Source organism: Colletes latitarsis, chromosome 10, assembly GCF_051014445.1.
Source record: "Colletes latitarsis isolate SP2378_abdomen chromosome 10, iyColLati1, whole genome shotgun sequence".
Classification (NCBI taxonomy): domain Eukaryota; kingdom Metazoa; phylum Arthropoda; class Insecta; order Hymenoptera; family Colletidae; genus Colletes; species Colletes latitarsis.
In genome coordinates, this window is record NC_135143.1 from 31488214 (window position 1) to 31513764 (window position 25551).

Consider the following 25551-nt stretch of genomic DNA (forward strand, 5'->3'; position numbering starts at 1 on the left):
TAGGTAATGTCCTTTAGGTACATGTTGAGAAACGCTACGAATTTTCTAGACAACCGACAGTGATACTCCACGCGTGTTACGATCGATGAGCATCATGATGATAAACTTTGTATTTCAGTAGATTTAATTTAAAGAAATTAATGTACAGATGTTTTAATTAAAGTGCAATTTATTTTATATGAAGTTTTCGTAGAAAAGGAACATATAAAGAAACATTGTAAATTTTACAATAATACCAATTTGTACATATCCATTCTTAATTTAACTCGATCATTTAAAAAGAAATATGGAAGGGGTAGTGAGGACTTGATTCCGTGCTGAAAAAGAATTAAAATGTTTACGTTAGAGACGAACTAAATTAGTTTTACCAACGTAGCAATAATCGGGAATGTTAAAACTATATTTACCCTGGCATTGGACAAATTCTGCCATTGCAATCAAAAGTGTCGATGTACGCAATATCTTCAGAATTAAGTTTGAAGTCAAAAACGTTGGCGTTTTCAGCAATTCGTGAGTTTGTAACTGATTTTGGTATTACTATATGTCCACGATCCAGCTTAAACAGATATAAAAAAACGTTTTGTTATACTGTATTTAAACAATTTCACACATAAGTATCAGCAATTGTCAGAAAATGTTGTATACCTGATATCTGATTAGAACTTGAGCAGGTGATTTATTATATTTCTTTGCAAGTTCACCCAACTTTTTGTCATCCATCAGTTTCGGATCGTCTGGTTTAGCCCATGGTCTGTCAGGAGATCCAAGGGGACTGTATGCAGTAACCAGAACACCCCTCTCTTTACAGAAGTCTGAGAGCTTCTTCTGAGTTAGGTATGGGTGACATTCAATCTATAAATACACAAATATTATAGACACGTACCTATTAAACATTAGTACACTTTGAAATTGGTACTTACTTGGTTTACAACTGGCTTAATGGTACAATTTTTAAGCAAATTTTCTAGTTGTTCAGAATTAAAATTGCTAACACCAATGTTCTTAGCGAGTCCCTTGGATACCAAACCTTCCATACCCTTCCATGTGTCTAGATAATTTGTATTGCTTAGGGCTATAGAGTCATCAGCATTCTTTGGGAACAAATCATCACCTTCTTTATAAGCCATTGGCCAATGAATAAGGTAAAGATCCAAGTATTCAAGACCCAAGTCAGCCAATGTCTTTTTAATGGCAGGTTCAACCATCTCTGTTTTATGGTAAGTATTCCATAATTTGCTTGTAATAAAAAGGTCCTGCCTTTTTACAACACCTTCTTCAAGTTTTGCTTTAATAGCAGCACCAACTTCCTTTTCATTTCCATATACATGAGCACAATCAATATGACGGTATCCAATATCTATAGCATACTTAACAGCCTGAGTAACTTCTCCGGGTTTGGACTAAAGTATAATCATTGTTTGTTTAAGAATATAATTTATGGGTTGCAATAAGTAATGTAAGACATGAATAATATTACTCGCGACATAATAAAAAATGATGTTACACAATATCGGAACATTTATTTTCTTCGTGTAATTTCTTAAATGCTGTATCATCTATATAAACTTTGATAAAAAAAAGCTTATCTTTCGTTTCATATGGATTATCATTCAATGAACATATTCGATAAAAGTTTCTCTATAATTATATAATACTATAAAACTGTATGCAATGCAAATACTTATTTAATTTAATATAATAACTTATAAAAAAACGATCGGGCGTAAAAAGGAATCGTTGAAAAGAATTTTATGATTTTTAAACTTCTTATTTCTATCTTTTTGTTCGCATATTTCAAATTTGAATACATCGAATGCATACAAGGATCGTTGAAACGAATGAAAGCATGGAAACTGTGACTCTGAGATGACCTTATTAGATGTACATTACGAATGCGATTACACCGTTCATTAGTAGATTCGAGAATATTGTAGAAGACATTACGCGTTAGATTAGAGAATATTACAGAATTTTTAAACATGAAAATATATAATTACGAATGAAATTATAGCGGTTTTAAGTGAAAGAATAAATAGCGTAATATAGCAATACTTTTCTATTTTTGTTCAAATAGACGGAAAATATTTATCTCAATTAAATTACTTTGAACATTACTCACTTTCCATGTGCCTAAACCGAAAGCCGGCACCTCATTGCCGTTGTAAAATTTCAATACCGGTACGTTTAAAACCATTCTGATGCTTTTATATAATTTATTGCTTGAATCACAGAAATCTTTTAACACAATCGTAGCACTTCTCGAGATTCTACGAGACCACCGTTATGCCTTAAAGCACAATGCCGGTAGATACACCTAGCGAGCTCCTTTTATAAATGTTCCTACATCAAACCCTCTCCCCGCTGCCCCTGATAGCAGACATGTATATATATCAAAAAATGAAACTTAATCTTTTCATGATTTCGTGGTTTATTAGGTATATTAGATTTCATTTTGTATTTAGTATTCTTTATATTACCTAAATCAATAAGAATATATGACTTGGAGTTATATTTCGTTTGTATCCAATAATTAAATTCAGATAGAAAATGTAAGGCGTCCAGTAAAGGATCCATTGTATGTGAAAAACATAAAACTTTTCCGTTTGACATTTTTTATTTTCCAACATGAATCATTAGGGCAATCGAATAAAATTTCTCTACGAATTAAAATTGAATAGTAATGTCATAATGACGATGGAAACAGTAAGTTTAACGTTTGTTAAAAGATTACGTTAATGCAACGAATGTTTAATACTGGTTTCCAAAATTCAAAGTTAGCGGCATATAATTAGAAACTGAGATAAAGGAAACATTGTAAGTAATTATATTCGAAAAATTTTCGATCTTACACCGAATCTGTAAAATAGTCAGATATCACTGATCGAATGATTGTTTGGAATTTTACAGATTCAAATGATTCGTGCTCGATATGGCGTACGAAGAAATTGACACAGAAATTAACCAAAAATATAAGATGAAAATTAGAAAGATTTGCACAAGAATATGGAACCCTTTGACTCCCCAACAGTATACTGCCCTGTTAGGTATCCCTTCTACGCATGCGTTTGAAAATTGAACACACACAACACACGTACACAGTGCTTTTACACAAGAATTTCTTTGTGTCGTATATTCCGGTTGTAATCCCCGCTGCCGCGTTTAAATTCGCTAATAAGAAATGGGCCCTATGGAAAATTACGGAGTCCGTTACAAGTGGCAAGGGACGGTTGTGAATCCCTTGATCATAAACAATGAATGAATGAATTACTGAGTATTAACAATACTCTCCCGCTACAAGAAACGAATCGTTCCCGTGAATGTGTTTAACCATGTTTCGCACCACGGTCCATGCTTTCCTGTGAGTATGCAATGTATACACCGTTATAATAGCGACAAGTATGTTGCACTAAATACTAACTGGTTGATATTGAAGTTGTCCTGTGGTATTCTATGTATTTTTATTGTGCGATATCTAATCTGGCATAAAATTGATTGCCTCTTAACCCCTCGATGCTCGAGTGCTTTTCCATATTACCGGCAAAAACAATCAAGTTTTTGTTTTACCTTATATCTCAGTTTAATAGAATTACCAAATTTAGAACTAAAGAATAAAAGTACTAAGAATAAATTTCCGAATAAGACACGATAAAACAACTATCGAAATTAAAGTGGGTAATATAAAGAATGCAATGTATATTTTTTAGCATAGAGTAGTCTGAAATTAAATAAAATCTACCAATGAATCGTATCGGTTAAGAGGTTAAGATTCTGACATTTGCACCAACGAAACCATATGAACGTTTCAGATAATTGCATATATTCTCACATTAAATTTCGTACGAATTAATTAAATCGCAGGGAATAAAAAATCACAAAAATATTTAAAGACGTGAACATTATTTTCTAATCGATAATATATTTGATTTAAAATCAGTGCATGGTTATCGATCGGTATTCTTCGTTCCGTTCAAACGTCGTTTTTGTTTAATGTTTATACATAGATATAATGTTTTTTCATAAATAAAGCAATGACGTGGTTTTAAAACGTATAAACCATTACATAAGAAACAAAGCTTATTTATGAGGTTTGCATATGGAAGAACAATAGTAGCGTTTAAACAGTTTGATAAGAATAGTTATTAAATACTTTTTAAACTGTTATCGAATGTTAACAATTTTAACAACAGAAGTGTCCGTTCTGCCTATATCGCTACATGGTTATGCACTTCCGCGATAAAATACAACTTCGAATCTTGAAAACGAGTATCGTGTTTAGACTATACAAAATCGATTCAAGAGGTTCGCGATTAAATTATAATTATTGCAGAAATAAAAATCAGAAAATAGAAATAAATATAAATATAACATGCTTCGGCCCCTAATATTTACAAGTGTATTGTGATATATATACTATACATATACACGTGTCACACTTTTCTAGTTATAATTTACAATTGTGGTATTTTATGTGGATTTATCGATTTCATGATCGATAAACGACTTAAGTGGATTGTAAAAACCACTCGTAATGAATTTTTCCAATTAAATACTACCATTACAAACCGATAATGTCTTAGTCGAGTACAGTTTCGGTTTCGTGCAATGTGGATCCAGGACTGTTTCGTTGAAGACTCGTACAGTCGCTTTTTCAGTAATGTACAGTCCAGTATGGCGGGGACCAAGGTCATTGCTCTGCTCCGAGTCTGTGTACAATCGCATAGTCGTTCATGAAATACATAACTTCCGAGAATTATAATTCCGTTTCTTCATTGGTTAGCTCGTGTAATTAACCGTCGATCGGTGTTTGGAAAATTACGATAGTTTTCAGAATGTTTCTGTTTACGTTTGGCCGATAGAATCGCGTTATCTATCATACGAAACATTCTCTCTCAAATAATCCTACAATATTAGGCCAGCTAGTTAAGGCCCGTTTCATACTTTATGAAACAAACGTGTCTGACGTTTCATAAATTTATTTTTAAATTAATAAATTTAATTTACTTCAGTTTATCAATCTTCAGATTTCAATTCTGTATTTATGTCTTAATTCTGTGCCATTACTTAAGAAGTATAGAATGACACTTTACTCGAGATTTGTCGTCGTTTGATTGACTTAATGGCACATCCTTGCGAGGAAGTTATTCGTCAAGAAGACAGAATAATGTGTTGCTAATGTCTTTGTAACTTTCATTTTGCCTCATTTAAATTTGCATTATTTATTCTGGCTGTCCATTCTAGAAATCCATTATTCGAATTATGATTATTTCAAGAAACTTCTTTACTCACAATCACTATTGAGCTCTTTTAAATCCGCCATTGATTACAGATTTAATTGCCAAGACGACTTCAATGAACCGTTTGTTGCGTTATCTAAAAAGCAATATCGTAAGTCGTTTGCTTTATTGGCAAGTAATGTACTTAAAGAAATATATATCGTGTCTTTTGATACCGAGACAAATAAAAGAAGTACCATTTTTCTTTATGTTAGACAAATACGTTTCATAAATACAATTGTTTTGCGATGTAAAATATCATACTTCACCTCTATTATTTCTACGTAAGAGGTAACGGTCAATTTAACACGTTGACTGCCACGATGGTCATTGGTGACTAATGCTTCAAACTTACAACGTTTTTTTAAAAAGCTTACATCCTAATGTTCTTTAAATTTCTTTATTCGTTATTCATTTTTTGAATCACTGTTCGAAATGTTTGATGGTTGCGTTCTGGGATCGTACTCGATGATTTATGAGGGATTATCATGCTCTTGATGGCGTCGCAGCCATCTAGGATTTTAACGAGAATTCTCGATTTCCAAGAATTGTTAGCTACAACGCGCTAGAATCGGCGTTATGAAATCGAATCAGAGTTGGATCGTCATTTTTGCACGTTTCAGCATAAATGTAGTATTCGAAAACGTACAAAAATGGAGATAGGTAACTCGACGTTGCGATAACATGTGAAATTTACACGCGAACGATGTAATCAATCGTTTCACGGAGCGAATTTATTTCTATATTTGAAGTACGTGACCGTGAATGCGTCGATAACGAAACTTTCCAATCAAGCTACCAACTTTACTGAATTATCGTCGTTCGTACGGCGTGCCTCGATTTACCAAACACCGTGATACGCAGAAAATTTAAGTTTAGGTTCGCGTATGACTTATCGCAACGACTTGATGAATGTTTATGCACTTCTGTATTTTCGAGACTCGTGTAGCGTTTGACATAATAAAAAAATCACTCGAAGAACGAATATTAATTTTAATATAAAATTTTATAAAGATTACTCCAGGATTATTTTTAACGACTAGAAGAATTACTCTCTCAACGAGCAAAAAATTAGATTTAACTTTGGTTTTTATCTTAAGTACAAAGTGTGAATTAATAACAGTCATTATCTTAAATACTTTCGAAGGTGTAAGAGCGTGGAAAAATCTTTTTTAAATAATAGTTAGAAGTTATTAAAGGGGCTATCGTATAGCGATAACAATTTTTTTTATGCAAGTGGAATTGTTTACAAGAGTTATTTCTATTTTTATAATTTTTAATTTATCTTCTGATAGTAACTATTGAAGCAAACACAACGAGGCGTGCAGCATTAAGGCCAAGGACTAGAATGTTACTCGGAGACGTTGTTCGAAATATATGTATACAATTGACTATCGTCAGGTGCTGTTGCTATGCTCTTACAAAGCACAATGATGTTTACCTGTGCGAATATCTTATGTACAAAAGTAATGAACATTGCACGCGATAAAATAAACATAATGAGATTGGTATCGCTCGATCGATCGTGCAAATATTGACAAAATTCTTATCTGGAACAAAATTTCGAGTGACAAAAGACGATTGAATGTTTATCCGTTACTCTTTGAATAAAAATCGAATAATGAGAATGTTAATTAGCGTGTATCGTTGGTCAGTAGAAAATCGATATTGGTTATTGCAGGTTGAACGCCTATAAACTGTGTATCTATGGTGTGGGATGGGGCCCATGAAAGAGGAGCGTGAAAGGGATACACGTCATACCTGGGGGCTCCCGGTAACCAAAGAAGAGAAATCGGAAATTTCCAGAAATCTCAGAAAATAGTCACATACAGGGTGTTCGGCCACTCCTGGGAAAAATTTTAATAGAGGATTCTAGAGGCCAAAATAAGACGAAAATCAAGAATACCAACTTGTTGATGAAGGCTTCGTTAAAAAGTTATTAACAATTAAATTCAAAAATTTCAAATCGTTCTGGAAAAATTATTTTCGGTTGCGGGGGTCAATTACAATCATTTGTGGTGAATACACAATACTTTCGAAATTCTACCCACTTTCGAGAAAAAAATTCGTGTAAGTGCTGAAAGTTTTGGGTGAAAAAAAAGACTTTCGAATCGTCTTGGAAAAATTATTTTTAGTTGCAGGGGTTAATTGCAAGCATTTTTGGTCAACAGACATACCCCCGAAATCCTACTCAGTTTCGAAAAAAAAATTCAGTACTGTCGGAACTTTAAACGTTAATAACTGTTTAACGAAGCCTTCATCAACAAATTGGCATTCTTGATTTTCGTCTTATTTTGGCCTCTAGAATCTCCCATTAAAATTTTTCCCAGGGGTGGCCGAACAACCTGTATATTGGGTGGAGAGTAGCATTTACATTTTTAGCTACAATCCACGACATGAAATTAAAATAAAAACAAAATGACCAATGGAGATGGGAAGGGGCCCAAAATAAGTGTTATATCTGATAAAGTTTCTCTTGGAAGTCTTAGCGTGAAAGTTTTGAAAGTCTTGAAAATCCGAGTGCGAGTTTATTTTCAGCGTTGTGGACACTTATGGCGATAAGTAGTGCACTTTAAACGTAGAGAGGGGACGGGAACGATGGAAAGTACCAGTGAGAGGACCAGGCGTTGCAAATGCGTGGCAAAAAATTCCATCCGTACGCGGGGAGTGGACATAGAGCAAGCAATTTCGCTCGTTGAGCGAATCATTCGAAAAAGGGTCCTCGCCCACATCTTTCCAATTCATTGAGCTCGAAGGAGCCTGACCCGGAATTCTCCATGGAAGCAAATCACAGTCAGTTTTCGTAGGGCTGCACGTAAAAGACTCAATTGGGCATTAATACGATTGTAAAGAAAAAGTCAACTCTGAACACCGAGTTAGATTTTATCTACAAGTTACTTCGTTAATTGGTATTCGAAGTGAATGGAAATACCGCTAATGTTTATTAATGCTTCCGTCTCAGTACTTGGTATATATGTTTCCAAGTAAAAACAAATTTACTTGAGACGTATGCGAAGATATCAGATATCGTGCATAAAATTTGAATTTTACCAACACATACGTTACGGTTAAGCTGTACGTGTTAAAACTTTCGTGAGATTAACATTGTTTAAATTATCGTAAAGTATACCACTGTACTATATCATTAACGATTAGACTCTTTTTGGTGTCACTGCAAAAATAAATCTAAGGTGGTCGAGGTGGCCATTATACTGGACGTCCTCGTTCTATTCGTGTTTCAACGAAGGTTCCATTTGTTTCGTGTTAATTGGAAAATGTGGGGTAATTCCATCATACCAGAAACCTCATACATAACCTCTTCTGACGCGGTACATTAACCAAAACCTTGTGCAAGTTATTCGTTAATTTGTTTTTGAGTAAACAATTATGAATTCTTGTGTGCTCTGTACGTATAATTTATAGAATTGCTTGATTGAAAGTGTTTGTTTGGAATTTTAGAACAACATCCAAAATGTAATTCTCAACTTCGAACAAATCATGTATAGCGTTTCAACGACCGTAAGTTTTTCTTCGCTTCGTTATGGGCGGGGGTACACGAGTATTAAAACGACGTGCATTTTTATGTTTTTCCTTGCCTTATAATTGAAAACAACCAAGGCAGATATAGGAACGCCGGTCTTGTCTGTCTTCGTTGTTTTCAATTGCAAGACAAGAAAGAACATAGAAACGCACGTCGTTTCGATGCTTGTGTGACCCTAACCTAAATCACGTTTCCGTAACCGCGTTTCAGTCAACTGCGAATTTCATTTCGTAGTGCGAAACACGATTCATTGTTGTCACCTTAAGTCGTTCTTGGGACGCAAATTTTCCTATATAGCTTCGGGAACACCTTGTTGAAATATTGCGACCACGCTTTCAAGGAACATCGAACAAAGGCGTTGTACCTTGTAGCACAATGCGGTGCTTATGAATATCGATACGGGAATTAATATCTTGTACTTTCCATGCATATTTTTTCACAGTGGAAATATTTTGGAGCCAAAGACCAAACCAATAAATTTAAGATTTTGTTATTGTTTTGTATGTTTGCTGACAAACATGTTTGGTACAAATTTACATCGTTATAAATTGGTTTAATTCCTGATAAAACATTTTCGTTAAGTGGCTGTTTATATATAAATGTATCATACGTTCCTTCACCTCACTGTCGAACGTATACAATTTAATTAATGCTTTACGATAATAACTATCTTGCGATTAGCATGTAATCGTTGTGTAATCATAATTGTAAATTGTTAAACCGTGTAATTACCGTGTGATTAATTTGTGACAATAATCGAAACACATTAATTTCGTTACATTTTGCCTAATGCTGTTTTTAACTTGCACTTTAGACTATTAACGTTTTACCACTGTTCACCAATATTGTTTCTTCTTTTGTAGAATTTTCTTTATTCGGAATATGTACATACTATAATCGATTTAAGTATCTATTGCATGTATGCTCGGTTTACGGCGTCAATCGTTCGAAACGGGGCATCGAAATTTTCCATGGCACTAAATAAACCTAATTGACTAGACGAGGGTCAAACGAGTGCCGAATTACGGCGTGGGATTATATAAAGTTCAAAGGGGATATGCTTTACTATTAATTTGTTTGGGATTTGACGAGCCGTTTCCTGTTGTTTCACGCGTTTATCATGAAACGTTTACTTTTCGAACGGATAGTACTTGTGGCCTTTGGCGCTGTAAAAGAAAAAGAATAGCAAATGTATATTATTCGAGGAAGCACGGTTCATCTATTTAACAAAAGTTTCAACCCTTACTTTAGGTCTTTTTCGATAGAAAAATGTTAATTGTTGACTGTACTAACGTTTTTAAAAATACTTACTCGCCAAAACGTGACACGCGTTGGCCTGTTCCGATGGCCGACACAGCTTCCATTTCCTCGGGTGCCAAGGAAAAATCAAATATATCTATATTTTCCTTCAATCGACTAACCGTTACGGTTTTCGGAATAATCGCGATACCCTTTTGTAACTGAAATGTTTCAAAGTAAGCAAAGTACTTTCTGCACTCGATAGTAAGAAAACTGATTTACATACCATTTACATATTTGATCTTGCTTAATTATTTACAAATAGCTGACGTTCTTATCGTTGTCAGTTTTTGTATTACAGAGCTTAACGAAATCGGTTGTATTTACTGTTTATCGGATTTTAAAAGAATTAAAAGAAAGAAAGAATTTTAAAAAGTTATTAACAATTAAATTCAAAAACTTGAAATTGTTTTGGAAAAATTATTTTCGGTTGCGAGGGTCAATTACAATCATTTTTAGTCATTTGACATACCCTCGAAATCTATATCCAGTTAACTTTTGAATGTAATGTAAAAGCAAGATTAAATTCGGATAATTCTGTACTCACCACGTAACGCAAGGTAATTTGCGCTGTCGTTTTGTTGTACTTTTTTGAAAGTTCTACGATTTTTGGATGGTCCAAAGAAGTCGGTATTCCCGATCTATTCCCCGGTTGTCCCAATGGCGAAAATCCAGTTACCGTGATGTTGTGTTTTGTACAAAATTCTATCAGCTCTTTTTGATTCACGTTCACGTTAACTTCGATCTAGACACATTGTTGGGCTTATCGGTATTAAGATAGCTACGTGAAATGATTGATTGTGGTAATGGTTATTTTTTAAGCCTCAATGATCGATATCAGAAAAGTATTTAATCAGCAAAACATTTCTATATTACAATCATTATCTCCCTATCAATTCAAACAAGCTTCTACAGTACATCTTTTTCAAAAGCCAATATAGCCAATTTACACTATATTCCATTAATATATTGTTCTAATCTTCCTTAGACGTCACTAATAATACCATAGGCATAGACATAGATAGATTATTATTCTAGAAATATTTTTTGAAATATTCCAACATTTAAACGCGATTTTCTAAACGTATTTAAACAATATTGTACCGTGTTACCTGATTGTTTACGGGCAAAATTTTTGCTGCCCCGAGTAAACGAGTGATTTGTTCGATGTTGAAATTGCTGATGCCGATGCTGCGGGCCAATCCTAAGCGTGCGCATTCTTCCATTCCTTTCCAAGTTTCGAGATAATCGGTATCGGACATTAAAAGAGCACCGTTTGCATCCCTGGGCATTAAATCGTCGCCTGGCTGACGAATAATCGATAAGTGGTACGTGATAATTTGCGCAGGTAGATGTAAATGTAACCCGATACGAACAAGTTAATTAGTGTAGCTTACCTGAAAGGCAAACGGCCAGTGTACCAAGTACAGATCCACGTAACTTAAGCCAAGATTTTCCAATGATTTTTTACACATTGGTACTACGCTCTTCTCTTCGTGGGAGTTATTCCAAAGCTGGAAGAAATTTATATAAATTCTGAAACACAGTGTTTATTTTTCAAAACAACGATATTACCTTCGTTGTGACGAAGAGATCCTCTCTCTTCACGGTACCGTCCTTAATTTTTGCTTGAATCGCCGCGCCAATTTCCTTTTCGTTTTGATAATAAAACGCTGTGTCGATATGGCGATATCCGATATTTATTGCCTCTATCACAGCTTTCTCTACCTCCCCAGCGCGCGACTAGCAAATAAGACATTTACACGTCGGTGCTTACGAATCTATTAAATTTTTGAATGAACCGCGCAACGAACCACGTGACACAGTATCTGCTACGAACTCGTGACGGACGAGAAGTTCTCGTCAAGACTCGACTGACTCGAAGTTGATTATTTTCGTTAGGCAGGGATTTTAATATCTGATAATCAATTGTTGTGTTATAGTGAGGTGTGAATGTTTTTTTACCTGATATGTACCAAGGCCAAAAGCTGGCATTTTATGGCCATTGGAAAACATAAGGTTCGGTATCTGCGCCATTATCGATTAATTGTTAAAGTTGGTAGAACCGTTGATCGATTTGACGTATCTGAAGTGTAATGACCGTTCTCGATCACGATATTCCGGAAACTAACTGGTCATACTCGAGCTGCGACAGTTGTATTTCACAATATTCATGATAGTTAAACATTACGTAACGCTCATGACGATGCGAACACTTCTGGCTAGCCAATATTAGAAGTATCTAACATTGCCCAATGTTATCGTAATTGTGATATTGTTCATATTTCTATAATTAGAAAGCTCCTCTTAATTAACTAGGACAAATTATTTAGTGAAATAATTGACAAGATACGGACATACGTATATTAATTCATCTGCATGCTTTGTGAATATTTTGAAGGCCAGGCAAACGCTGATTTAGCATTTTCTTAAGTAATAATTCTACAAGACATCGTAAAGTAATTTATTCATGAAAACAAGAATTACAGGCATCGGAAAAATATGCATGGAATATATGCCTCGAATGTTACAGTAAAATCACATTATTTTCAGAGAACAACAAGATTATAACTGCCGTTCGTGCTTCTTTAAAATTCTATGTTAAATGGATAATCCTTGTGTCCCTTAAACCTAAAAACAAAAGCTCATATTAGAATGTAAAAGCAATAACAAATACGTGTATAGATAATCCAATAATTTAAGCGTATTTGTTATTTTGATTTATCGCTTACTGTATAGCGGGGCACACGCGGATTCCGGAATCCAGTTTGTCGACCTGTGCGATTTCTTGCGGAGTCAGCTTGAAATCAAAAATATCGATATTTTGACCGAGTCGCACTTTCGAACTAGATTTTGGAATAGGAATCGTACCAATGTCAACCTACAACAGAAAATAATTATAGTAAACGAATATTACCAATAAACGATTCGTTTACAATAATTTATAAATCTAATTCACCAAGTATCGTAGAATGACTTGGGCAGGTGATTTCTTGTATTTCTTGGCGAGTTCGACGATCTCTGGTGCATCCATCGTGACCTTTGGATCGCCAGGTTTCGCCCATGGTCGCAAAGGCGAGCCAAATGGACTGTAGGCTGTAACAGCAATGCCACGTTCCGCGCAGAATTGTCGTAACTTAGTTTGATTCAAGTTGGGATGACACTCAATTTGGTTCATAGCTGGCTTGATCTCGGCGATCGATAAAACACGATCAATTTGCTGAGAATTGAAGTTGCTGAGGCCAATGCTTTTTGTTAATCCTAATTTCACGCATTCTTCCATACCGCGCCATGTGTTCAAGTAATCTTCGTCTCCGTACATGGGATTTCCCTGCTTATCCACTGGCCAAAGACCTTCTGCATTTTCCTGAAATGTCGTAGAAACGAAAATCAGTTCTTCGATTCGTTATTACCTATAAGTCATACTATTGTATGTTATCTTACAGTGTAAGACACAGGCCAGTGAATCAAATAGAGATCTATGTAACCGAGTCCGAAATTTTCAACAGATCGTTTACACATAGGTACCACGCTCTCTCTCTTGTGGGATGTATTCCATAGCTGTAAATACAATAATTTTTAATACCAACGACCCCGAATAAGATTTATTTTTTTATGCATGTAATTACCTTTGTTGTAATGAATAGGTCTTCTCTTTTTACTACGCCCTCGGCAATCTTCTCGCGCAAAGCTTTGCCGATTTCTTTTTCATTGCCATATATGTAAGCACAGTCGAAATGTCGGTACCCAGCATCTACTGCGTCCCGTATAGCTTGTTCAACGACGCTTGGATCATCCTTTAACAGTTTATAACAAATGAATACATCGAAAATATGGAATAAAATTTGTTCGTGTAATTGCAATGGAATCCGTTTGATGAAATTCAACCGAGTCCGTGTACGTATTCTTAATATATTTACAATTTATTTTTTTTAAAATGATTCACCCATAGGACAATCGTGTGTACATTGTATTAGTATAAATCTACGCGTGATATCGGCATATGTTTTACAAGTTAACGTTATCAACGATACATAATGTATTGACATTTACATATCTGTAATATTGTGCATTAAAAATGTCCACAAAATATTAATTACGGATATTATTTTAAGAAAGTTGTTATACACATTGTAATACACTCACACCACCTTGCCAAGTACCAAGTCCTAAAACAGGTATTCTTTTTCCGTTATTTAGAGTTAGCGTTGGTGCAGCCATTGTTTATGGTCGGTCACTTGGCAGTTTCTAAAACAAATATACATGCGATTCTGAACGTCACACGAGTACATAAGTCTTTATACGAAAATTTTTCCCCCACTTCGCGCATTCTCTTCACATAGATGTAGATACTTTTATCAAATCTGACTTGTATTACACGGTTTTATTACGTAACTGAAATCTGTTACGTAGTGAGTAATTTGTACGACGTTGAGTAACAATTCGAAGATATTGTCCAGTTTATGTATAAATAGTTATCGTAAACGATACCGTATCAGAGGTTTTTTCCCTTTTTGATGTCAGCAATTCACTGATACATGTAAATTGCGACAAATATACACATAGGTACATTCGATACGAGTTGTTAAAAAAAAAAAAGTAAAATACAGTTTCAAATTATGAATGTATATTCATATTTACAATAATATAAATATTACAGAAAGTGTTTGTGTTACATGTATTTTGTATAAATCGGAATTTTACAGTTGGCGATAAGGAAAATAGATGGATTTGTATTTTTTACAAATATTTTCGTACGAATATTTCATGTTTGTCAAAATTGTCATCTTTTTATTCACGCAGACTCGAGGTTCGAAACGGGCTTTGTATCTTCGTTATTTTCAGTCATTTGATCCTTCTCCTTTTTAAAGTTCTTATTCTGATTTTTTATCTTCTTAGAATCTTTTGCTCCAGTTTCTAAATCAATTATTGTTTTGGCACGTGTACCAGGCCCCCAGTTTGTAGTAGGATTGTGCTGAAATCGAGTTAGATGTTTCTGCCTGGAAGCTGGATTGGCTAAAGGATGTATATCGAATGAAATGTTTGTAGTTATAGGTGTATTTAATATGTTCATCGCAGGACTGTTGTTTTGCAACTTATCACGTTTTATCGGATGATCTTTTTCCCACGTACGTACAATGTCCCATATAACTTCGTTTGGCGCATCTGTTTTTATGGATATTTTATTTGCATGCGAATATGATACATTGTATCCTGCATTCAACAATGCAGATCTAAACATTAACATCGATGGTGTATGACACCTGACTATAGACATTAAACGATCCAGAGTATAGTATAGCGGTATATCTAATTCTTCGTGAACGACGTTTAATACACCCTCTATCCTCTTCAAGGTTCCCAATTTCATGTTACGTAAATTACATAAAAGTTCGGAGACAAATTGTTGATCGTGCAAGGTATCTAACCATATAGGTCCTCCGGCGTGTTGTTTGTGTTGACAAATTTTACAAAGTTGATTCACGCAAGGCGAAGCCGATACTTTATACGGTCCAGAGGGTTTTTTGTAACAAAACGGTTGGATATTAATACTTTCACAACCGGTGCATTGATATATCATTCCTATTTTAGTTGCATTGTCTTTGCATTTAATTTGGCTGGAAATTACTTTAACAAATACCCTAATATAAAAATCAGCGCTTATAGAAAGCACTGGTACTATGTATCTACCATAACAAGCTGCATGGGAGGCAATATTTTGTAATAAAATTCTTAATGCTATTTCATGGCAAGCCTTGGATTTTAAAGAAATAGCTCCATATTTTAGATAACAAGTTTCAGGAGAATTCCCAGCTAATACAGCCATGTCTGTAGCTGTAACCATAAGCAGACCACCGTCCGACACACATTGCACTGCTCCATCTAAAAATACTGTTGGGCAACCATATGGATCCAAATCTATGACGTCAAAACGTTCTTTTCTGTTTTGGTACATTAATAATGTTGCATCCTCGTGACTCGGGGTTACAAGATTCTCAACACCATTGTATTGTATATTCTTTTTAATAGTTTCTACTGCTTTTGCAGAAATATCATTAGCTACAATTTGCTTTATGCCTTGTACTTCTTTAGCATACCGTATACTACGTAAACCAGTTGCAGAAAATGCTTCCAATATGGTTATTTTACCTTTTTGTACACCTTTTTTCGATACTTCTTTGTTTCTAGCATCGGCATAAATCATCAGTACCGCCGCACTAAGATCTCTGTTAAATTCTTGAACGGGGTTATAAAATACATTTGTATTTTTTACTAAAATCTCAGCTTCACCTTCTTTTATACTCGATGCGTTTTCTAATTTTGGTCTTTTTGCGCATTGCTCATCATCCATATTAAATAATGCTTTGGGTAGTCGGTTTTATACTACGGTGATATATAAAAATATTTTGGTTACCAATCTTAATCATAAAATAATGATACGCCGGGAAACATAACCATTCGAAGAATATCACACGAGCAAGTATAGGTATTGCATTTTAAAGCGATAGGTCAATTTAACACCAATACTTTAATTAATTAATTGAGTATCATTATGTACGTACATATCTTAAATACCAAAACAATTTTCAATGTTTTATGTTACTGTGAATAATTCGTTTTTTTAACGTGGCAGCGTTGCATTCGGTCAACAGGTGGTAATACCACAGACGAGGTATGCTATTGCCATTTTATATCTCGTTTGTGATTCTATGTTGTCTGTAGTTTGTGTTCCACGAACTGAAGTATCGACTACGCAAAGAATTAAGGTTTTTAATTTTTAAAAACAATATTCATAATATAATTTGCACGTAAATTATTTAATGTGCATTAGTTTAATAAAGAAGTTAATTGTTTAGAGATACACGAATCTTTTTGTTGATGAAACTTTTCAATTTCGTCGAAAAATTTCTGCACCTATTCGAATTTTTTTCTCGAAAGTGCGTAGGATTTCGAAGGTATGTCTATTCACCAAAAATGATTGTAATTGACTCCTGCAATCGAAAATAATTTTTCCAGAATGATTTGAAATTTTTTAATTTTGTCGAAAAATTTTTCCACCTACTCGATTTTTTTTCTCGAAAGCGCGTAGGAATTCGAGGGTATGTCTATTCACCAAAAATGATTGCAATTGATCCCCGCAACCGAAAATAATTTTTTCAGAATTAATTAAAAATTTTTTTTTTCGTCGAAAAATTTAGGCACCTACCCCCTGTCGATTTTTCTTAAAAATTCCTTTTTCATTTTTAGTAATTTTGTTTGACGCAATTAAATAGAAACATTGTGATGCAATTAATTAAGATTATTCGTCCTTGAAATTTATTTATGCATCTTGAAAAGTGATGGTATTCTTACGAGTAAAACTAAATTATGTGTGAAAAATATGACTGATAAATAATTAATATATCTGATAAATAATGACTACTCTTCTTGTTGCAAAAGTTTACCTATGTATTTCATAGAGTTGGTCAGCGCGTTTGACTATTTATAGTATAATCTCCTTTCGGTAGTCCCGCTGGCTGAAGTAGATAATCAAATAATAGGCCAGGCAAGTAGAAATAATCGTTAATAAAATGGAGGTAGTCAATATATTTATTACTATATCAATATTAATAAAGGAAATTTGATCGATATGATAATTGTATAAAAGAATAAATATTATCTTCTCGACGAGGAATAATTTATATTCTGGCGAGGCGAACAATTATACAATTTTTATGTATTTTTCTGTTTCATTTAAATACATCAGGACTTCAGGAGTGGAGCGAAAGAATCAACTATTGAGTTTTGTTAACGATTAATTTATTTTAACTTACATCTACAGGCATGTTGTATTAATCTCTAGTCAAATAATATCAATCGGTTCGTTAGATGGTCATTTTTGTACAAATTTATTGTTTAATTGAGTACGTCGAGAGACTTGTTTTGCTTGTAACACGCCACCAACTTGGCTGCCTTGTTGCAATCGTTAGTACCAGCTGAAACGACATTATTCGTTAATTTATTTAACATTATATAAAGGAAAATACGCGTTAAATATTTTTCTAAGAACTATCTTGTACGTAAATTTTCTAAAAATCGGCACGTTGCGCATAAGCGATGTCCCTCTCTAATAAATCGAATCTCGTTTGGAGAAATTTCAAGGGAATTGGTAGACAGTAATGGTTTACTTACTGATATCTTTGCATTTGTTAAAAATTTCTTCGACGCGTTCCTTAGTAACGTTCGTTGGAGCCCTTTTCTTGACCATTTCTTCGTTTAGAGATCCGTCCTGGTTCATCTACAGCAGAAATAATAATTATTTTTAGGCGCTCTTCGTAAACTACTACCTCAACTATTCCGTCACTTACGATTCCCATTTTCTTCAGCATACAAGCAAGGAAGCAGGCCTCTTTCTCGTTGTTCTCATCAACAATGCCTTTTTTCAGATCCTCTACCGCCTCTGGGGAACAAGTAATAGTCAATATCATAATTCTTTTTAATCGTTTTACTACGGAAACACGATCTAATTCGGAATACTTTTAATTTTATTTGATTGAAAAATCATTCGTACAACGTATAATTAAAAATATTCAACTTACGTCTGTCGACATTGCTTTCTTCCATGCAGACGGTCTTAAATTCTCCAAGTTGAGCCTCTTGTTCTTCCGTAAGTGCCTAACAAAAACACGTGAAAAACATTCTTTTTGGTCTCGTTTTTTTTTAAATTTTTGTTACACTTTAATTAACACGTGTAAACATAACTGCCCTCGTTACGGCGTCATTATTATAAATAAATCGAACAGATACTGTTCTTGTGCGTTCGCGAAGATAATCGAGTAATGTCAGACGTCGGGGTTATCGGTCAATGGATAACTTCGTTATAAATGTTCATTAGAAAAAAGGAAGTTTATCTTCTACAACATTCATCGTGAGATTAACTTTATTTAGTATTTTAAAAAGGAAAACAATAACATAAACGTAACTGCAATAGGACAATTACGATGTATTTTCAAGAAATTGATAATATAACAATCCAATAACAATGTAACGAAGCATCTTGCAGTGCCAAAGACAAAGTAAACACAAACGATAATATTTCCTTATTTTCTGTATAATAAGAACTATTTTACTGATTTTATGTATCTAAAACTATAAGAAAATCAATAACAATGGAATATCGCAATATAAAGAGACAGTGTCAACATAAAGTTCAACAGCCTCTCATAATCTTTAAAAACAAAGTACTCTGTGTGGTTTATTGTCTTATTTTCTACTTGCTGCAGTAGTACAACTTTCAATGAAACAATTATACCATTTTAATAATTGTATGCATTGTCGACGGTCAAAGGAACTCAAAACAAAAAGTGATCGTTTTCAAATATCATAAACACGGAAATACATTAAATAAAAATAAATTGTTTCCATGAAATTGTATCTGATGGTGAAAAGACCGATAGTTGATTAAAAAAAAAAAGTTGAAAATTTTACCATGGCACCGACGATACAGAGGGCAACGACTACAACGATGGTCTTCATGTTTTGTGGCTGGTTACGATATGAATTCAGAACTGATATTCGCTAAGAACTGAACGCACGTTCGATTCTTCCATGGGTTTTTATAGTTCTGAATTCGACCGCTACGCACACGGACATAAATGTGTAGTGATTTCTCCTTCCCCGAGTCGACAAACCGATTGCTCGTTCGCATCGAGTAATTGCTATCGCGATTTTTTAATTTAAAGTAACACCGTAACACGTACAATTCGATCAGCATTCTATTTTTTTCCTGTTAATTAATGGCTATGATTAGCATTTAATCGACTGTCCCGAGTGTCGTTAACGGACATTGAATTTTATTTACATCACCTTGTACGTTTTATTTCGCAGAAAAAAAACCAGTTCAACGACATGCTGTAGTAAATTACGAGACAACCTGGTTCCCAAAAATTTACGTTTCACCTATAAAAATATTAATACAAAAAATTATTTTTAAATTAATTTAACAATTTCAAATTTAAAGAATTACTACTGTATCGTTGTTCGAACAAATCGAACGAAACTTAAATGGGAAAAGAAAAGAAACAAAAAAGAGACAAGTCATTCCACCCGGATTTACATGAATAATTCATTGGACACAAACGAGTCCCGTATTATATTCATCTACGTGTACATTATCGAATTTCTTTGGTAGATCGAAAGATCGATGCACGTGATTTCTTTCAGTCCTTCGTTCTCTGTTCCACGCGCTCGCGAAGGTCACGGTGAAGCTTGTAACTCTATACACAGGTAGAAGGATCGTCAGTGGTTTTTTTCAGAATCAATTATACGCTTTAATTAGGCGCGCGCGGCCAAGTAAAACATATTACGCAACACCGGTGCCCAGCGTAAATAATATTTGAATTCTAGACAAAATTTCAGACAAGAACCAACGAGAAAGGTCGATGGACGGAAGGTTAACCTCTAAATATTATAAATAGAGATATTAAAGTTTTGACGATCGTTCGGTGTTTTATATAACGCTGTAGAGGACCAGAATATTATTTTGATAGAATATTTTACAAATAAAAACGTGCTTCTTTAGATTAGCAAAAAATTTAATTGTATTTTTTTAAAGATTAACGATTACAATTTTAACGTTCACTGCATACTAAAGATTGTTCGACGAAATCATTTGAAAGGAATCATAACGACGTCTTATGAATGTAATCGAGTAATCGACACTCTGGCATAATTTTAAACGCGGATCGTGTTACATTGGCCGATTTGTAGCTCGGTAAATACGTCGGAAACGATTACTGATCGACGATTAATGCGTATACGCTCACATTAAATTCAATATAAAACTACACTATTCCATTTTAAAGAGCTTCTTAGACTAAATATGTAGTATACTTGGTTAGAGGAAATTTAGTCTAGTTAATTACCTTGGAAGCTTGATTAGCATGCTGCTAATAATTCTGTAGGGAGTTCGTAGCTTAATAGAAAAAAAATGTTTTTTTTTCCGCGGGTTGTTCGAAAATGAAATTAAGAAAATGTTGCTAATAGAGGTATTGATCCAAAGATTAAAAATTCATGAAACGTTAAGAGAAAGGATTTTCGTAGGGCGGTGAAGAGTGCTGCCGCCAACGTCGAGATGCTGAAATATTTGATGCGTTAGGAAGCATGAACTGCATACCATGCAGTAGTGACACACGCACCAACACATAGAAGTAGGTACTGTTATCGTTGGCGCTACAGAATATTAAATTAGTTGTGTGTAATATGAAAGTACAACCGCTATATTGCCTTACAAACCATGGGAGATAAAGGTAACAAATTATTACAAAATTGTGCCAGTGTCGACTCTGTATCGCGAGGTCGTTTTATCATGGTTAATACCCATCGTTTAGACATATTTCGCGGCGAAATCGTGCACCATCGAAGCTAGACGTGCATAGACGAACCGACAAGCTCTTAAAAATAGAATAACAATCGCGTCAAATAAAAACTTTCGATAAAAAATCGTGTGTCATGATGCATTCTCCAAGACCGGTTCGTCGTTGATGTACTAGGTTAGGATACGTTCCGTAACTGGGTCATTTGAAAGCGCGCCACTTCGAACATTGTCAGATATCGGACGAACTTTGCATTCTTTGTTTCCATCGGAGATTTCGATTTTTCGAAGTTTTCCCGCGTTTGCCTTGCACTCGTTACATCAGCTGGCATCCGATCGATGACTGGAAACTGTTAACACCTCGAGGGTTGAAATGCACGAACAGACAGATGTCACGCTATATGTGCACATAATTTGACGCTCGATAGCACCTACATATAAGCGACACGTGATATTGTATCGTGACGCAATCCTTACATCAATATTTATAGTTCGTTAAAATGCAAATCGTGCATTAGTGGCATACTTTTCCGTCTGTTTATTTTCTTCGTCTAGTTCGCGTTATATAAAGCACCGCGTAATATTTAATCTTTCAAACGTATACATACATATAATTCCATAAAAGCGATGCTTATACGAGCAACATCGATACGTTCCTCTTAGCTGCTCGAGCATTTACAATCCGGGCTAATAATATTAAATATTTAGGTCGATCTTCAATTATCTATACCTATTTATTTCCCGTAAATAGACGATATGCTTGGTTGTTCATACGGAAGTAAATCGAAAATATAAAACATATTTGTAAACTTTCTGTAAAAATCGCATTTAATAATTCAAATAATATTAAGTGCACGTCTATTCGACTCCGTCAGTCAGTTGTTATTTCTATTTGAACCTGTGTAATTTGTTTCCTATAAATCTTGCTATATTATTTAACTCAGTTTCTACTGAATCATCACGATGATACGAAATAACAGACGTTATAACGACGTACGTACTTGCAATGGAAGCTTGTAGTTGTATTGCAGTTAATTAATACCGTGTCCCTAGACAGACGATATGTAAATAAACAAGCAACGCAGTGTGTCTCGAGTAGTTATTGACAGAATAGAAAGTATGTACATAAAGTAATAATTAGAGTCGACACCAGAGCCTATAAATTATTGCGTTCTCAAATAAAGAAACTACACAAACCTGTTGCATTATTTCCAGTCATACTACGATTTACAAACACAAAAACAAACAACAAAAATAGGTTACGTTAATCGGACATTAATTAGACATATACCTCCGATCGATAATAAACATCTGTTAGCAAATATTTATCAGGGTAGCGAGTGAAACTAGACAGGATAAAAGACAGTAATCGTTCAATATTAATTAATATTTTCGCGCCAACCCAAATTACGTTCCTACCAACCCAAGTTACGTTCCCGCCAACCCAAGTTACGTTCCCGCCAAAACAAGTTACGTTCCCGCCAACCCAAGTTACGTTCCCGCCATTTTTGTTAATAAACCAATACGCACAATAAATTTCGTTCAATTAAATTATTACTACGTTTTATGTACCAACACGCACTTACAACGTTGATTATTTAGTAATTTTCACTTAATATTACTCATAGAAGGTATGGTTAATATTATTATTTTCGTTCTATCGCGTTACCGTATATGACAATGAACATTAACATGTTATCGGTGCTACGTTAAGACTACGTATTACGTATAAACGCGTTTAAACTTCATTAAAATTTGATAATAAATGTCACGGAGAGAAGTTGAAGTGATAATGATAATGAGATTTATATGAGGTTCGCGATATGTGTATATTTATTCGTGAACTAAAATATCGTGTTTAGAGCATCATGTGCACTTCAGCGGGGGAAGCGGCCTTGGGAAAGACAACAATATTATGATACAGCCGCAACGACATGGACAGATAGATGCTCATCTTGGATTTTTGCAGCTTCATCACAGGTTGTACTTCGATTAATTGTTTTTTTGTTTAATTAATTAATTGTAATATTTCTATCTGGAATACAGAATTCACAATGTCTGCAGTTGTTAATCTAATTCTAAATTTATGTAATTTTATTTTTCTAATATTCAATAGCGTTAACGTCGCGTGACTCTGTCCTTTTTGTTTAGATATCACATTGACTTCTCTGTCCCTTGGAATCTGTGTATGCATGGCGATGGAAAGACACTAGCTCCAGCCATAGTTACTGGAAATCATAATCCCAATTGTAACATTATTGATTTGGGACAAGAAAAGGATGGCCTAAGGTAAAACACAATAAATTATATAAAATACAATTTTAACAGTATGGTTTCGCAATGAAATTATGATAAAAAGGTATATTACTGATAACTACAAACTATAGCCTTGACCGTGCAAGTGATATCGTTATCAGTGTATCTTTAGTCTTTCTGCAAGGCCAATTACAATTTTGTTTTATCTTTTATATTAATTTTGTGTCTTCTACGTTGGAAGGGGGTACTTTACAAATGTTTTAAACAACTCGCTTTTCAAGTAGAAAGATTTAAATTTGGAAACTGTTTTAACTATGAAACATTGGCTCTTGGAAGCTTCAGAGATTTATTTTATCTGTAACAGATTGAAGGTAATGCTGCTGGCGCATACGGAGAAGATTCTGAAGGAAGAGGTGCAGATAATGTGTTGCAAGGCGGGAACCCCGTTGAAAATCCAATTGAACGCGCGTGTATTGGGGAAAGACAAGGGTACGCCGCTACTGAGGAACGGCATACGCAGCATCGGCGTGGAGAGACCGGATGAAGATGAGGTCTCCGAGTAGATCTCGCTGATACGATAATGTTGCTCGAATATCTAAGAGTCGAGTGTTTTTTCCACAGGTGCTGGGAACGAAACTGAGAGCATCCCTGAGCATGCCAAGCCGACAGAATATCTGAAACAGAAGCTAATGTCCTGGCTCACGAGGCGAATCACATGATTGACGATGAAGAATGTTACAGGGGATGAAACCAACGTACGAGAACGTTCCTTATTTCGAACGTTAAACCGTGCAATTCTTCGCGGGACCGTCGCGCAGGATCGTTGCGATTAATGATCGTTACTTTTATCGTTATTATTATTACTATTTTAGTTGACACACGATATCAAGTGCACATGTTTTAACTTTAAATACGTAGTACACGCTTATGACAAGTCAAAGAAAAATAATCTCAAACTATTTAACAGTACAATTGCACGTCATAACTTTCGAAGTAGACAATGTTCGGAGAGCTTTCGAGTATGTTGCGTTGGTCTAATTATGTAGGTCTACGCGGGACTCCCTCTTGCGTCGATTTTACAAAGACGATGGATTTTGACGCAAGAAACAGTGTTTCTTTAATTAGCACTTTTCAAAGGATCACGTCGGAGACATGTAATTACGAGTAACTGCTAAGTACCGCATTTGCCTACTGTTATCTTCTTCAACGAATACGTATCACGCAATGCCTATAAAGTTTACTACACCTTTTAATATCCACTGTCAATCTATCTGTAATAAGTGAGATTGTATTTTATTATCGTTTTACATTGAGCGTAGGCTTTTAAAACCTTCAATCAAAAGAAGAAAAAAAAAAATGAACTACGCGAATAACGACGCTGTTTTCTAGTTCCTCGCTAAGCTAAAAACGAATTATTAAAAACTTACGACTTGAACGAAAAACGAAATGTCTTGTGGTCTGTTAACGATTATCCTAATGTAATGGGATCAAGAGAAATTGTAATTGGAATTTTTACTAGGCTTTTTGAATGAATTGCTGTATCGAGCTATTCTTGGGACACATTCGTCAAGCCTGAATCGGTGGTTAGTAAATCGACTAGCTTCCCCTTTCTATCTCTGACGTCACTGAAATTTCTCTCGATCTCCTTACATTGCATAAAACCCAGCTTGTGTTTTCCCGCGCAGAGTAAGATTATCGTGCAGAGTTTAAACAACGCGATATAGTTTCACAATAACGAATAACGTCAAAAAATTATACGAACAATTTAACGTGTTAATTAAACGCAGCGTGAAGCTAATAAATTATCGTCGTAGTTGCACAGCTCAAGT

The 25551-nt window shown here is 34.7% G+C and overlaps 6 protein-coding genes across 8 annotated transcripts; 1 reads left to right on the forward strand and 5 right to left on the reverse strand.

Annotated features, from left to right (window-relative positions):
• Positions 1 to 151: 151 nt before the first annotated feature.
• Positions 152 to 2315, reverse strand: LOC143346509 (aldo-keto reductase 1B). Its single transcript, XM_076774656.1, has 5 exons — positions 2120 to 2315; positions 921 to 1400; positions 646 to 852; positions 408 to 556; positions 152 to 317 (listed from the first exon to the last, which is right to left on the reverse strand). The coding sequence occupies exons 1-5, from the start codon at positions 2192 to 2194 to the stop codon at positions 275 to 277; spliced, it is 954 nt and encodes a 317-aa protein (XP_076630771.1). The 5' UTR covers positions 2195 to 2315; the 3' UTR covers positions 152 to 274.
• Positions 2316 to 9620: 7305 nt separating this feature from the next.
• Positions 9621 to 12282, reverse strand: LOC143346510 (aldo-keto reductase 1B). The gene is made up of 7 exons (XM_076774657.1): positions 12079 to 12282; positions 11689 to 11856; positions 11511 to 11627; positions 11226 to 11420; positions 10661 to 10858; positions 10126 to 10274; positions 9621 to 9980 (listed from the first exon to the last, which is right to left on the reverse strand). The coding sequence occupies exons 1-7, from the start codon at positions 12148 to 12150 to the stop codon at positions 9944 to 9946; spliced, it is 936 nt and encodes a 311-aa protein (XP_076630772.1). The 5' UTR covers positions 12151 to 12282; the 3' UTR covers positions 9621 to 9943.
• Positions 12283 to 12562: 280 nt separating this feature from the next.
• On the reverse strand, positions 12563 to 14588 carry LOC143346508 (aldo-keto reductase 1B-like). Its single transcript, XM_076774655.1, has 6 exons — positions 14260 to 14588; positions 13743 to 13910; positions 13558 to 13674; positions 13073 to 13480; positions 12846 to 12994; positions 12563 to 12744 (listed from the first exon to the last, which is right to left on the reverse strand). Exons 1-6 carry the CDS (start codon positions 14332 to 14334, stop codon positions 12702 to 12704), a joined length of 960 nt encoding a protein of 319 aa, XP_076630770.1. The 5' UTR covers positions 14335 to 14588; the 3' UTR covers positions 12563 to 12701.
• A 130-nt stretch (positions 14589 to 14718) lies between these two features.
• On the reverse strand, positions 14719 to 16758 carry LOC143346506 (tRNA (guanine(26)-N(2))-dimethyltransferase). Its single transcript, XM_076774653.1, has one exon. The coding sequence runs from the start codon at positions 16463 to 16465 to the stop codon at positions 14909 to 14911; it is 1557 nt and encodes a 518-aa protein (XP_076630768.1). The 5' UTR covers positions 16466 to 16758; the 3' UTR covers positions 14719 to 14908.
• Positions 16759 to 17896: 1138 nt separating this feature from the next.
• Obp13 (odorant binding protein 13) lies at positions 17897 to 19741 on the reverse strand. Its single transcript, XM_076774667.1, has 5 exons — positions 19582 to 19741; positions 18693 to 18768; positions 18462 to 18553; positions 18286 to 18391; positions 17897 to 18089 (listed from the first exon to the last, which is right to left on the reverse strand). The coding sequence occupies exons 1-5, from the start codon at positions 19627 to 19629 to the stop codon at positions 18010 to 18012; spliced, it is 402 nt and encodes a 133-aa protein (XP_076630782.1). The 5' UTR covers positions 19630 to 19741; the 3' UTR covers positions 17897 to 18009.
• A 1501-nt stretch (positions 19742 to 21242) lies between these two features.
• LOC143346514 (adipose-secreted signaling protein) lies at positions 21243 to 25169 on the forward strand. 3 transcript variants are annotated; one of them, XM_076774665.1, is made up of 5 exons: positions 21243 to 21401; positions 23329 to 23446; positions 23618 to 23755; positions 24087 to 24273; positions 24344 to 25169. In XM_076774665.1, exons 1-5 carry the CDS (start codon positions 21389 to 21391, stop codon positions 24398 to 24400), a joined length of 513 nt encoding a protein of 170 aa, XP_076630780.1. In that variant the 5' UTR covers positions 21243 to 21388; the 3' UTR covers positions 24401 to 25169. The 3 variants fall into 3 exon arrangements, with proteins under 3 accessions (XP_076630780.1, XP_076630779.1, XP_076630781.1); XM_076774664.1 differs by lacking the exon at positions 21243 to 21401 and adding an exon at positions 22208 to 22244; XM_076774666.1 differs by lacking the exon at positions 21243 to 21401 and adding an exon at positions 22491 to 22583.
• The last annotated feature ends 382 nt before the right edge of the window (positions 25170 to 25551 follow it).